The sequence below is a fragment of the Tenrec ecaudatus genome, chromosome X (genome assembly GCF_050624435.1).
Source record: "Tenrec ecaudatus isolate mTenEca1 chromosome X, mTenEca1.hap1, whole genome shotgun sequence".
NCBI classification, from domain to species: Eukaryota; Metazoa; Chordata; class Mammalia; order Afrosoricida; family Tenrecidae; genus Tenrec; species Tenrec ecaudatus.
Genome location: NC_134548.1, coordinates 3,481,879 through 3,496,762, shown reverse-complemented (window position 1 = coordinate 3,496,762; position 14,884 = coordinate 3,481,879). Strand labels below are relative to the sequence as shown.

The 14,884-nt window shown below is 44.0% G+C and overlaps 1 protein-coding gene across 1 annotated transcript in view; it reads left to right on the top strand.

Moving 5' to 3' along the window:
* LOC142434483 (allergen Bos d 2-like) overlaps positions 1-14,884 on the top strand; it is a 30,836-nt gene that overhangs the window by 1,410 nt on the left and 14,542 nt on the right. Inside the window, exon 4 of the mRNA XM_075539191.1 lies at positions 3,144-3,254. Coding sequence (XP_075395306.1) covers positions 3,222-3,254 — 33 coding nt within the window. The 5' untranslated portion in view covers positions 3,144-3,221. The remainder of the gene's footprint in view (positions 1-3,143; positions 3,255-14,884) is intronic.

Below are 14,884 nucleotides of genomic sequence, written 5' to 3'. Positions count from 1 at the left end.
GGGGTTTGGTAATCCTTCTTCAGTAACTGCTTGATTCTTGAGTCTCCAAAAGTATGCACCCAGATGACATTTCCTGATTCATGGTCTCCCTGCTATCGATTCAATCCTGAATCGTGTTATTGTTTTAGATGTTCTCAAGTTGGCCCTGAAACACAGTGCCCATATGGACAGCTCAATGAAATACTGCCAAGTTCTGTCCCATGTGCAGTTTTTTTACTAGTCTGAGCCCATAATTGCGGCTGCTTTGTCATTCTTTCTGGTAGAGGGTCTGCCTCTTTTTTTTTCACCCTCTACTTTAGGGAATAAATAGTCTCCCAATCTTCCTCACCACCTCTGGTGTGTGTCAATCTCCAGATTTGAAATGAGTTGTCAAATGTCTGACTCCACTTTACACCAATTTCTGTGTATAACTTACTGCTCTGAATTCTATTCCAAACTTGGTGACCCCGGAATATAAGTAAAAGTGACTCAGCACCTCTTTGTCTGCTTACAGAAGCTAAGTGCCCCATCTGTCCTTGCAGAGGGGGAAGCTAAGTGCCCCATCTGTCCTTGCAGAGGGGCTGCCTTGTTCAAATGGCTGACATTTTGGTTCCCAGAAGACAACTTACTCATGTACCACCAGGCTCTCTGCTTTTATTTTGTTTCCTTTAAAAAAAATAATACAAGTAAAAAAGGTAGTATCAGGTCATGGTGTTTCAGGTCAGCGAGTTAGTTTCATCCCAAGGACAAGACTTCTGGAATCATGACACCCCTGCTTCCACCATCTCCATATCTTTGCTTTCATTCCAAGTGGACATTCACCTGTTTTAGAGACGACTTTATTAGAATCCATGTGAGAAGGTGTCAAACTCTTCTGACAGATACTCAACTCTTGACACCCAACTACCCATGAGCGTCTTTCAAGATCAGCCTCACTCAACACCCTTCCCTGATTTTTGTCCTCCACACAAAGTGCCTGAATGGACAGCCACAGGCTACAGCTTCTCCGTGGAATCAGAATCACCAGTAGGAAGAGCTCCCTCGGCATTCCTCTGCAGCTCATCTTCTCCTCCTAGAAAACATGTTCCCTCCCCCACCTCACCTTTCCCAGTATCCCCTCCTTTCTGTGCGGTGTCCATAGATAATTAATTACTTCAATAAAATTATTTGCTGTGTACAGGGTTGTTGTGTTTCCTTGCAGAGACGGGATTGACAGTAAGGCTCAGTAGATGTTCGCATTCAATAGAGTTGTCCAGGCAAGTATGTCTCTGGTGTAACAGATGGCCCGTGGGAGACAAGGTTGGTTTGTGAAGGAGAGATAATTCAGAGAACTGGCCATCTAATGGGACTGAATGGTAAAGCAATATTTACCGAGTGGAAGTGAGGCTGTATTGGCTCATATCTGTCTCCTAAATCTCAAGAGAGCATCATGTTGATCACAGGATGGAAAACAAAAGCAACTTGGCCAATGGTTCATGGTGGACAAGAGAGAAATCCAAGACTTTACTCATTGTAATCCGATTCCCTCTCTGCTATTATAAAACTCTTATGTTTGAAGTAATAGGGGAATCTGTGATCGTCTAGTACAGGATCATGCGTAATCAATGATGGAACAACAGCTGAGGCATCAATCCCAACCAGAACTCCCAACACCATTGCCTTCTAGCCAATTCCGACTCACAGGGACAGAGTAGAAGTGTCCATGAAGGTCCACAACTTGTCCAGTGTTACATGAGGATGATAAAGTGTTGGTTTGGAAATTGCTGGTTTTATCCCCAAAAGACTAAACTGTATTTGCAAGTGATATGTTCCTGTGCATCGAACATGGTCAGTAACTCAACAGGAACGTCAAAAAACCAATAGAAGGCTCTAGCAAATCGACAGGGCCCAGAGTCAACCTTCAACAAACAGTTGGAATCCGTGACACCACAGGTCTGCAGTGTGCACCTGGAGAACCATGTGGGGACCGTTGGACCCATTCCTGTGGCCATGAAGTGCAATTGAGAAAATGTTAAAAGGGTATTACTCACATAATGGTGATTTCATTTGTTTGTAAAAAGACATTTATGATCATTGTCAAACTGTTGTGAGGGACACACGTGACTCTTCCATCTACAAAATTGCCAAACCTACTCTCTACCAGAAGAGGATGCTGGGGGAACGAATTTCAGGACTACAATACCATTTATCTTAGCTACAGAAAGCTGAAGTATGTAGATCTTAATCTCAGAACCAAATGGAACTCACCACCATTTAGTTAATTCTGACTGATGGTGATCCTATAGGGCAGGCACAGCTGCCTGCGGAGGGCTTCTGAGATTGTAGTTCTTTACTGGAGTAGAAAGCCTCATCTTTCTCCTGTGGAGTAGCTGCTGGTTACCAGTTGCTGAGCCTGAAGTTAATAGCCAGAAGGGTAACCAGCCACTACATCACTAGGACTCCAGACCTAAATCTCTGGGGAGAGATTTGATAATCACTTCCGTGAACCTTGATGAGCAGAATGTCTTTATACACGTAGGTGTGAATTCACTTTAATCATGCATAAAATCTTAGGAAAAGATTGAGAGGTCAATACCGAGACACAGAACAGAGATAGAGTTGAGGCAAAGAATGTGAGGTTAAGAGCGGCTTTATTAGTGTCGGGAAAGTGCTCCCGGGAGGGAAGGGAGAGCAGAGAGAGGGACAGGAGCATCTTGAGCTCCAGGGTGGTTCTGAGACCCAACGAGTTGGGTCAGGGAAATCGCAGCTTGTCAGTGAGGCGCTGGGAGATACAGAGGCTTGAGCTAGGGAAGTATATATATGCTGATAACCAGAAGGGAGATTTTTTAAAAAATCATTTTATTGGGGCTCATACAATTCTTATCACAATCTATACATACATCCATTCTGTCAACAACATATGTACATTTGTTGCCATCATCATTCCTAAAACATCTGCCTTCTACTTGAGCCCTTAACATCGGCTGCTCATTTCCCCCCTCCCTACTCACTCCCCCTACCTCATCAACCCTTCATCATTCGTATATTATTATTTTGTCATATATTACACTGTCTGATATCTCCCCCTGCTCTCTTCTCTGCTGTCCCTCCCCCAGGGAGGAGGCTATATGTAGATTCCTGTAGCCAGTTCTCCCTTTCTACCCCACATTCTCTCCACCCTCCAGGCATCACCACTCTCTCCACTGGTCCTGAAGGAGTCATCTGTCCTGGATTCCCTGTGTTTCCAGTTGCTATCTGTACCAATGTACATCCTCTGGTCTAGCCAGATTTTCAAGGTAGTATTGGGATCATGATAGTGGGGAGGGGGCGCGGGGGGGAGGGGCGGGGATGAAGTATTTAAGAACTAGAGCAAAGTTATATGTTTCGTCATTGCTACCCTGCATCCTGCCTGGCTCATCTCCCCACAGCCCCTCAGCAAGGGGTGTCCAATTGGCTACCCTTGGGCTTTGAGTCTCCACTCTGCACTCACCCACCGTTTCAATGATATGATTTTATGTTCCTTGATGCTTAATACCTGATCCCTTTGACAGCTCGTGGTCACACAGGTTGGTGTGTTTCTTCCATGTGGGCTTTGTTGCTTCTGAGCTAGATGGCTGCTTGTTTATCTTCAAACCATTAAGACCTCAGACACTATATCTTTTGGTAGCCAGGGACTGTCAGCTTTTTCACCACATTTGCTTATGCACACATTTTTCTTCAGCAATCATGTTGGGAAGGTGTGCATCATGGAATGCCAATTTATTAGAAAAAAGTGTTCTTGCTTTACGTAAGTGCTTGAGTGGAGGCCCAATGTCTATCTGCTGCCTTAATACTAAACATCTAAATATATGCACATAGATCTGTTTCCCCACACTCATATAAATATATTTATATATGTACATTCCAGTCTTTGGACCTCTATAAATACCCTTTGTCACCTAGTTCTTTCCTCAATTTCCTTTTACTTTCCTCTTGTCTCACTATCATGCTCAGCCTTCCTTTGGGTTTCATTAATTTCTCTCGGTTACCTTGCCCTTGCTGACTCCGTACCAGGCCACTTACACCCTCCTTGCTACTGATTTTGGATCACTTATTGCTCCCCTGTCCCTTGGTTGGTCAGCACCACCTCCCTGCCCAATCATCCCCCTTTCCCATGTGCCCCCGGAACCATTGGTCCCATTTTCTCCTCCAGACTATTCGTCCAATCCATCTTATCTAGATAGATCTGTACAGATAATAATATGCACCAAAAATCAAGTCATTGCAAGATAGGCAGTGAGTGAGAACACAGCTATGACAATAAAAAGGGAAACCAATTACCCATAGAAGAATAAATTAATTAAAAGAAAAAAATGTTTAAAAGAAAGAAAAACCTGTAAATAGATCAAGGTCTGATTTTTTTATTTCTAGGTGTGTCCTTCAGACAGGTCGAATGGGTACCACACTCTGGCCCCTGAGTCTGTCCTTTGTACTCCTTCGGGGGCTCCCTGCTCTGCTCCCATGGTTGCTGTGTCGCACGCTTTTAGTGCGTTGCCTCGGTATCACAGGCGCAGTCTGGGCCAGTCCTGGCCCTGAGTCTCCAGTGTTGTCCCCCTTAGGGCCCTGGGCCATCGAGGGACAATGTGTCTCCTAGTGGGATCATCCATATTGTCCAGTCTGTCCATTGGCTGTTCAGAGCGGGGATATTGTCCTCCAGGCCTGATGGGCCAGGATGTGCTCCACTCTCTTCCTCTCCCTTCTTTTGCTCCCTTTTGTGCTGATCTGACATGTCCCTTTCCCCTAACTGGAGCTTCAGTGCCGTCCTCTCAAGTAAATTCTTCTCGGGTGAGAGGCAGTTGTCCATGTAGCTGGTTTGGGGGCTGAGCCCTCAGGCCCCTCCGCTGGCTCCCCACTCCTTGTCGGCACACTGCAGTCGTTTGGCACTGGCTTTATATCTGGTCCCTCTCTCAGAAGGGAGATTTTTTGCCTGCAGCTGCAGGATCTTGAGTTAGGCAGTGGGGGGAACTGTCTTTTTTTACCAACCCATTCTCTGGAGTGTTGGGACAGGGATTGTACAATCTTGGTCTGCAGAGATACGCTTCTTGGAATCTTGGGGCAGAAGATGGGTATTTGAATAGGTCATTTATCCTCCAGAATGGCTATTAATGGGGGCCTTGAAGTTCTAACCTCCTGAGGAGCTGGAGAGGAGAAGGGGGCCGCCTAGTCTGGACCCGGCCCACACAGAGATCATATTCTGGAAAAGCCTCAGCTCACAACTTTTTCATCCGGGGCCCCAGATGATGGGCAGTTCTTTTGGAAGTGCAGCTGAGCATCCCCTCAGGAATATCAGGGTTTGGGGGTATTCATCTAGTTTTGCCGACTCTCTCACTCCAAAGATCTGTGGGTTGGTTCAAATAGAGAGTCTTTAACTTTGTCTCTTCTGAAACCTTAATCTCTGCATTTCTCTAGACAGGAGATCCAATACCAGACACCCTTCAAACCGCACTCCCAGAGCTCTGAGTTTCCCCTGCAATCAAGGAACTTAAACCCTCCCTTGGGAGTCAGATAGATTACTTTGTGCTTTTAAACTCCCCAGCATGGTTCCTCCCTTGAAATTGTAACTGAACCTGATGCGGTCATTGTCTGAGGGGCTGTAGACCACAGGGATGCAAATATTTGGTTTCCCTCCTACAGGCATGCTGCCTGTGGTATTGGCGGCACTGTGCAGGGTTTTGAGTTTCCTATGAGCTGAAAACAGTCACATTTAAGTAAGACACAAATGTTTTTTCCTCCAATATCATCTGCGTGTGATACTCTCACATTTTGCCCCAGTGGCTCAAGATGTTCCTGTCCCCTTTCTCTGCTCTCCCTTCCCTCGGGGGAGTTCTTTCCCTCCCTCAATAAAACCTTGCTCAACTTCACATTCCTGGCTGAGTCCTAGCTCTGCTCTGCCTCTCAGCTTTTACCTCTCAGCTATTTGCCATGAGGTTCCCTAAGACATCTTCTTGAAAGATCAACAGAAAGCACCCTGGTGGGCGATTCTTTAAGGATATCTAGGCTGCATGCAACCCATTCTTTCTACTCGACCTCTCTAAACAAAACCAAAACAACAACAAACGTTTAGCCCAGATCTTTCCCCAAAATGTTTCCTGTGGAAGGGCATCCATGTCTGTGCCATGAATCCTGACAGATAGCAAGTGATCGAAGTGCCAACTCTGAGGAGGAAAACCCTGGTCTTTGGAGTCACTTTTGCCTCAAAGCCAGTGAGGGACTTGCTGGTGGTCATCGTCTTGGCGTCCCTCTGTGGGATTCGGGGTGTTGTCTGTGTGTCTGACCTCTGTAGTGGGAAGGAGATCCTGCACTTGTCTTCTCAGTGTCTCCTCCGAGCCAATCATGGAGAACCAGAGATGTCTTCCCTGTGTAAAGCTCCTACAACATGGCTTCATATGGAGACATGAGTTCCTCGTGTTTCTCTGGCTTCCAGACAAGAGTTAATCATCGACTGGAATAATTATTACATTTGTTCCTGTGACTATGCACACAATGCATTCTCATACTGATGTTGTTAGTGGCCCTCAGTCGGTTCTGACCCACAGCGATCTGTGTATAAGAGAAGGAAGCAGCATCGCGTCCTCTGTTATTCACACAATTATTCCTTCATGTGATCCATTGTTCACACACTATGTCAATTCATCTTATCCTTCCCGTCTTTCTCTGCCCTCTACTTTGCCAAACATGCTATCCATCTCCGATTATTAGTCCCGTGATAACTTGTCAAAATCCGTAACATGAATTCTTGCCATCCCCGTCTTATGGAGCCCTGTGGCCTGACTTCTTGCAAGAAGACAAACTTGTCTATCCCCTGGAAGTCTGTGGTACTTTCAAGCAACACGATTCTAATGTACGCATGGCCTGGGTCAGGTGCACTTGACTCCCCAGTGTCACATCTTTGCTCCTCCACACCTTGTGTAGCAGATACACCTGATGCATTAAGTCTATTCATCTCATGCCGCTGCTTCCAAGCCATTCATTGTGGATCCAAGCAAGACAAAGTCATTCACAAATTCAGTTTTGATCTACATTTATCACGATGTCACCTACGGGTGTGGTGCAGCTGTGAGGATTTGGGCCTTCTTGACACTGAGCTGTAATCTGCAGTGAAGGACGCAGGCCTTGATCTTCATAAGCAAATATTTCCACTCCTGCTCCCTCTGAGGAAGTCAGCTTGTTCATAAACTTTTCTTCAATCCAGATGCCTCTTCCTCATATAATATTGCTTCTCTGGTTATTTGCCAACATGCATATTGAGAAATAGGGTGAAGGGATACAACGCAGACACACACCTTTCCTGAATGTCAAGCCAGCAGCTTGCCCTTGATCTGTGTGCATGACTTCCTGAGCCCAAGAAAGGGTTGAGAAATTCCCCTTTTCAAGTATAACCCAAATTTGTTAGGGTTCACGCTGTTGAATGCCTTTGTATAGTCAATGAGACACCTGTACACATCTTTCTGGTGTTATCAATTTTGACCCAAGGTCCATTTGGCACCCGCAATGGTATCTCTAGTTTCACACCCTCTTGTGAATCCAGAGGCAGCTCCCCTGTCAGTGCAGTGCTGTGACCATTGTTGGATGATCTTCAGCAACATTGTACATATTTGTACCCTCAATGACATCGTTGTACAGTGTGAGCATTCGGTTGGGTCACCTTTCTTGGGGATGTGTACAATATTGGATGTCTTCCCGTCAGTTGGCCAGGTTGCTGCCTCCCAAACTTCCTTCCAGGGACAAGTATGTACTTTCAGAGCTTTATTAACATGTTGAAACATTTCATTCGGTGCTCTACCCACTCCTGGAGCCAGTGTTTTGCCTGATGCTTTGAGTGCAGCTTGAACTTCCTCCTTCAATTCCATTAATTCCTATTCCTGTGCACCGGCTGGAAATACTAGGTAAAGGATAAATTTTTATTTTTGTGGTACAGTGATTTTATGTATCTTAGCCATCTTCTTTGATGTTTCTTGCACCATTTAATGATTTACTTATAAATCAAATCTTGAAATTTCTCTTGTTTTCTTTCACTTTCATTTAGGATGAGTGCATCCTTCCCTTTTGGATTTCTAACCTTAGGTCTTGCACATTGCTGTAAAATATTTTCCATTGTCTTTTCAAGCTTCCCTTTTAAATGTTTGCTTTCATTCTATGACATCATCATTTCCTCCATCTGCGTGGCTAATGCATTCTTAAAATCAACTTTTAGAGTCTCTTCTGACATGCCCCCTGGTATTTTCTTCCTTGTGTATTTTAATGACCTTTCTCTTTATTCGCGCATGATGTTTTTGATGTCCTTCCATGGTTCAGCAGGCATGATGGCATTTTCTTCCAGTGCAGTAAATCTCTTCTTGGTTCGTTCTTGATATTCAGGTGGGACCGACTTAAGGTTGCGTTCTTGCTCTCCTGGATTTGTTTGAATTCTCTTCAGCTTCAGTCAGAACTTGCATATGAGTCACTGGTGGTCACATCTACCGGCAGATCCTGGCCAGGTTTCAACTGCTGATGCTGAGATTCTGCGTTGCCTCTTCGCACAGTGTGGTTTGTGTGCATTCCATCAAGAGAACTCCCTGCATATAGTGTTCATTCCTGTGGTTAAAAGAAGGTATTTGTGATGAACAAGCCATCACACTTCCAAAATTCTATTATGCAATCTTCGATTTAGCTCCTAACACCTGGTCCATATTCCCCCAACTACTGTTCCTTCTTCTTCGTTTTGAATGTTTGCATTCCATTCACTTAAAATTATTGATGCATTTTGATTGCAGGTTTGGTCAATTTGTGTTTGAGGATGTTGATGGAGTTCTTCAACTTCTTCAGGGGCAGCCTTTTAGGTTGGTGTATAAGTTAGAGCAATAGTTGCCTTGATTAGATTTCCCTCATGGTGGACAATTATGATCATGTCCCAGACAGCATTGTATTTAAAGATTCCTTTAGAAATGACTTTGGCACTTTTGTACTTAATTTAAGGCATATAAATTGCTTGATTTTCCCTTTTTTTTTTCTCAGTAGTGTTGGGGAAAGTAACCTCAATTTCCTTCTGCCTCAGGCTGCAGGAGAAACTCAGGCATTTCTGCACTCAACCTGATCTCTATTACACTTGACACCGTCACAAGGAATTTAGGATCTTGTTCGCGTCAGAAATGGCAAATAAATAAAACAGGTTTTATAATGAGCATAAGAATCCATTGATTCCCCAAACTTTGTGACACAGAGTGGTTTCCCCCCTTAAGACAGGAAACAGTTATTCATTCCTATCTTTCTCTGGGCTTCACCCAGGTCATGTTACTTTCAGTGTCTCATAGGAAGTGTCATGGAGTCAGTGCTGAGTCGTAGCGACCTATATCAAACGGGGAGGAACTACCCGCTGTGTGTTTCCAAGCCTGTAACTGGAAGCAGAAAATCCTGCCTTTCTCTTGACGAACACTTGGAGATTTCAAACGATGGCCCTTTCTCTTTGCAGGTGAATGTAAAAGCATACTGGTACTAGGGCTACTAACTGCCTCAGGTGCCTGTAAAAGTTGTACATTGAATAAAGACCAAAGGAAAACTGATGCATTTCAAGCGTGGACTGTCAAAGAATACTGCAGTAACACTGATTGCTAAAAGGACACAGATCTGTATTGGAAGTACGGCCAGAGTGCACTTCAGATGCAAGGATGGTGAGATTTTGTCTTATATAATGTGGCATTTTCATACTCTTTTGTCAACTTTCCAAGGAGTGGAGTCTAGCCTGTCAATGCGTCCATAGCCACTGAGACCACCATGTGGGCATAGCCTTCTCCTCAGGATTCTGGGAATTCCTAAATGCCCCCCTGGAGGCAGAGATGCCCTCTCAGCTTAGTCTCCCTGTGAGACATTCCTGTTGACAAGCCACATGGAGCTATGCTAATGGCAGCCAGAGCCTGGAGCTGGGGAGCCACTTGGAGGCCCATGCCCGTGCTAGGATGCTTCCACTGCCTCCGGATCCACAAGACTTTCTATGTATTAGCCTGTGATCTTCCTATGCTCAGAGTCATTGCATGTCTTGAATGAGCCTGAAGAAGAATTTACAGAGTGGTATCAGAAGTAAGAGATATTATCAGACTAACAAATTTAATGTGGACTGGGCTAGGATTTAAAAAATATATACAATTACCCTTTTATATGGAGAGATCTCTCTTATACACATATGAGTGTCTTATATTTGTTTCTCTGGTCTACCCAGACTAACACACATACTTTGGACATGTTGTCATGAGAGACCAGGACCTGGAAAGGGCCTCAGGCATGGTAAAGTAGAGGCTGTGAAGGAGAGGAAGACCTGGAAGAAGATGGATTGTCACTGGCTGTAACACTGGGCTCCGGCACAGGAACGATGGCGAGGAGGAGATTGAGGGCCCGTGACTTCTTCTAGGATGCAGGCAGATGCCGTAGGGTGTAACCTCCTCAAAGTCATGTCCCATGAACAGCAGCTTGTTTCCCCAGTGGTTATCAAACCGACCCTGAAGCGTCGTACGCCCGTGTTCATCTAAATGGAGGATGCTTTAGATCTGACTTTCCTTTTCTTTCTAAACCACTTAATTGGAGGTGAATATAGATATCATATTTCACAGTTAAACCGCATCAGGCAGTATTGCACAATTGCTACAACATTGTTTGTCTTCTGGAACTCCTGGATTTCAGATGCCTTTTACTTCCCCCCCTCCACCCAACTGCCCAGGAGCCCCTAGAAACCCTTACCCTGTTTGCTGTCCCCATAGTCCTCCAATGCTGGGCATCATATACTCAACAACAGACAAACACATACAACAGTTCAAGAGGGTCACTCCAAAGGACCAAACACATCTGTGATAAACCCCAACATGAACAAAGAAATACAGAAAATGTTGAAAATTACATCAGTCTCAGTGGCACTCAGAGGTGGGTTCAACTGACAGGGTTTTACCCTAGTCAGGTTTATCACTTTGATCACTATTTGATCGCTCCAATTTACTTTGTTTTGCAAGCAGGTTTTTCTCACCCCTATATTTTGGATTGTGTTGGTGTTGGTGTACTAGAGAAACAAATCCATCTATACACACGTGCATAAGAAAGTGATTTATAGACAAGAGCAATTGAATATTGAAAAAACATCCCAGCCCAGTCCAGATCAAGTCCATAAGTCCGATATTAACCCATATGTCTGATAACAATCTCTAAATTCCTTTTCTGATACAAGAAAGACATGCAATGAAGCCAAATGCAGGAGAGTCCCAAGCAAGTGGGTAGAATGTCTTTGGGTTCAGTAGAGTTATAAGCATCTCAGCGCTGGCAGGGATCTCTCTGTGGCTTCTCTGGCTTCAGAGGTCTGGTTCCCTCCATGTGGCTTGTCTTCTGCAATGTCTCCCAGGGCGTGGCAGAGAGAGAAAAGTGTCTTCCGCCTCCAAGGAGGAAGAACCAGATTTCCAGAAATCTCAGGAGAAGGCCATGCCCACAGAGAAGACTCCTTGCTATCTCTAGATGAATACCCTAGACTCCACCTCTACACTATTAATCCTTAAATTGACACCACATTAGGTGACAACCACATGGGTCATGGGAAATCACCACAGGTTCATGTTACTGGCAATATCCACCCCCTTCATGGAGTACGACATCCCTTGACCAAGAACATATTTATTTCTCTCTTGGAAGGGGTTCTCACACTTATGGTTTCCAAGATCTAACTAAAGCTTCATTGTGTTATATTTTCAGTTTTTAATCAACTGCAGGCTATTCCATCTCTATGAATATGTCTCTTAATTCTTGAGAATATATATGCAGCAAAGAGATTGAGAGTGCTTTCATTTATTTGCCTTCTTTTCTCATTGTTCTTGGGAATGTACCCAGCAGACCATATGCCAATGTCACAGTGTCTGAATGAACCACTGAGGGACAGTGATGATGGTCTTCAAGTTGTGGGGACATTCCCACTGTCCTCCCCTGAGCTGTTCCTCCGCATTTACACATCCTCCCAGCTTCCTCAATTCCTGGTCTCCTCCTCCTAGTTCACTGTGGCCAATGTTACTTCAAAATCGTTCATCCTACACTGGGAGGCTCTTGAAATATTTATGTAACTAAAATAATAAGAAATCAAACCAAGCATTCACTGCAGCGAGAGCAATGTAATTTTTCATTCCTACATATTTGGCGACTTGGAGGACAGTCCTCACTACAGAACAGCACTTTGGTCCCTCTGCTTAGAATTTCCCTTCATCATCCCGACCTCTGCTTTTGCTGAAATGCTTGACCGTCTAGTTTGCAGCATTGGTCATTTGTTCTCCGGATGTTTGGAACAGAGTGGCTTGGTGTCCTTGGCTAACCCTTTAATTTATACTATGCACAGCAAAACAATGGAAATAATTTTTAAAAATATATAGCTCCCTAGTTCCACAAGTTGATTGCAGAAGAGAAAACCATGTGAGACATACATCTCAAAATTAAAAAGGGACAAACTCATCTATCTAGTCACTTTTGAGTCACCTTAGCCACGTACAACAGCAGAACTGTACCTTTGTGTTACTGAGTGTGTCAATCTTTATGCAAGAAGAAAATCAATGGGGTTCCTCATTCATAGGTAGCACCTAAAGCCAAACAGAATCAGCAATCAAAGGATATCAAATACATGCAACTAAAACTTTCTCCCTGGAGAGTTTTCCTCAATGGTTAGGGACATGTAGACCTGCTTGAGAGAAAACTAGGAAAGAACATCTTGAAGACAGCAAACACACTTAAACCACAAGGAAGCTCATTTCCTGGTATTGAGTTGAACTGGAGAAAATACTTTCAGAAATGTATGGAGGGAAGTTTCAGGGAGCTGAGAGATGCATCCAAGGAGGCAGACAGGAAGGACCATATGCATTTGTATCCTTAATGTTGAGTGACTGGAGAGTAGAACTGTGCCCCACTGAGTTTTCTTGGGTGCAATCTTGGAAGTAGATGTGACGGTGTGAGATTCCCTGGAGCCTAGAACTCTGAGCCAACATGATTGCCAATGAATTACACTCATCCACCGATTAAATCATACACTGCAAACATTCACATTTCCTTTGCGACAGATGTCTTCAGGGTGTTCACCTGGGGGAGAATAAACATATCGGGACATGAAAAATGTCAGGAAAGACCATCTGGTCTCCGAGATTGTCTACTCGTCAATCTTTAGACAGGAGATGACTTCAGGACTTTGTTATTTTCTTCTCTCTCTCCTTGCTCCCCCTCCTTCCTCCTCCTCCTCCTCCTCATTTTCTTCCTCCTCCTCTTCCCCTCCTACTAAACCTCTCTTTATCTCTTTCTTAGAATGTGGAGAGACATCCTGGGCTATGGTGATTCTTCATGGAGGCATACCAGACAAGGACCTTGTTATCTCCTTTTTAACCATATTGTTGTCAGGTGCCAGTGGGTCATTCTTGACACCTAGGGACCTGGGGCACAACGGAAGGAAACACTTCCCTGTCCTGCGCTATCTCACAGTTCTTATTTCTCAGCCATTGTTGCAGCCACTGTGCCATTCCATCTCAGTGATGGCATTCCTTCTTTCTCGCTTCCCCTCCACTTTACCCAGCTTGCTGTCCTTCTCCAGGGACTGGTCTTGACTGATCACATGTCCACAAGGTCTCACCTACCAATTACTGGAGCCTGTTGTTTGACTAATGCTTTCAGTGCAGCTTGAACTTCCTCCTGAAAGTCCATCGGTTCCTAGGTCTACGTTCTCTTTCATAAAAGATGCATTTTGGGGGTGGGGGTGCAGTAACTATGTATTCTAAACATCTTCTTTATTGTTTCCTGCACCATTTAATATTCTGCATATAGAATTTGTCAATATTGCAAATCAATTCTTGAACTTTTTCTCAGTTCTTTCACTTTCATTTATGCTGAGCGTTTTCTTCCCTTTTGGTTTTCATCTTAGTCTTGCCCTTTCATTAGAATATTTTCCATTGTTTTTTCGAACTCTATTTGAGATGTTCTTTTTCACTCTCTGACTTCATCATTTCCTTCTACGGCTCAGCATACCTGCTGGTAATCGCTTCCAGTGCAGCAAATCTCGTCTTGAGATGTACTTGATATTCAGGTGGGACAGAATTTAGGTCGTATTCTGGCTCTCCTGGATTCCATTGAATTCTCTTCAGCTCACCCCGAAGTTGCACATAATTTAGGGTTTTGTCCACAATCTGCGCCTGGCCAGGTTTCAGCTGCTGATGCTGAGATTCTGCAATATCTCTTCCCACAGACGTCAGTCTGGTTTGTGTGCTATCTATTAGGAGATCTCCACGTGTATAGTGTTCATTCCTGTGGTAAAAAGAACATATTTGCGATAAACAAGCCATCATGCTTCCAACATTCTATTATGCGATCTTTGTTTGAGCTCCGATCACCAGGTCCACATTTCCCAAATAGTGTTCCTTCTTTGTTTTGAAAGTTTGCATTCCAGTAACTCATAAATATCGATGCATCTTCATTGCTTGTTTGATCAATTTCTGATTGATGATGTTGATAAAACTCTTCAACCTCTTCAGGAGCAGCCTTTTTTGGTTGGTCCGTAAATTTGAATAATAGTTGCCTTCATTAGATTTCCCTGAAGGTGAATGACTATAATCCCATCCAGACAGCACTATTTGTGAAGATTCATTTTGAAATGACCTTGATACTGACCATTTAAGGTCTACAAATTGATTTTCCCTTCCTTTTTCTGAGTAGTTTGGAGGAAGCAAACCTCAGTTTCCTTCTGCCTCGTGCTTGCAGAGGAAATTTGAGTTTCTCTAGTCAACCTGATCTCTGTTACAGTTAAAACTGACAAGGAAGTTAGGACCCTTGTTCATGGCAAAAATACAACATAAATAAAATAGGAGACCCTTGATACCCAAACAGTGTGACAAAGGGCAGGTTTAGCTACTAACCAAGGAAA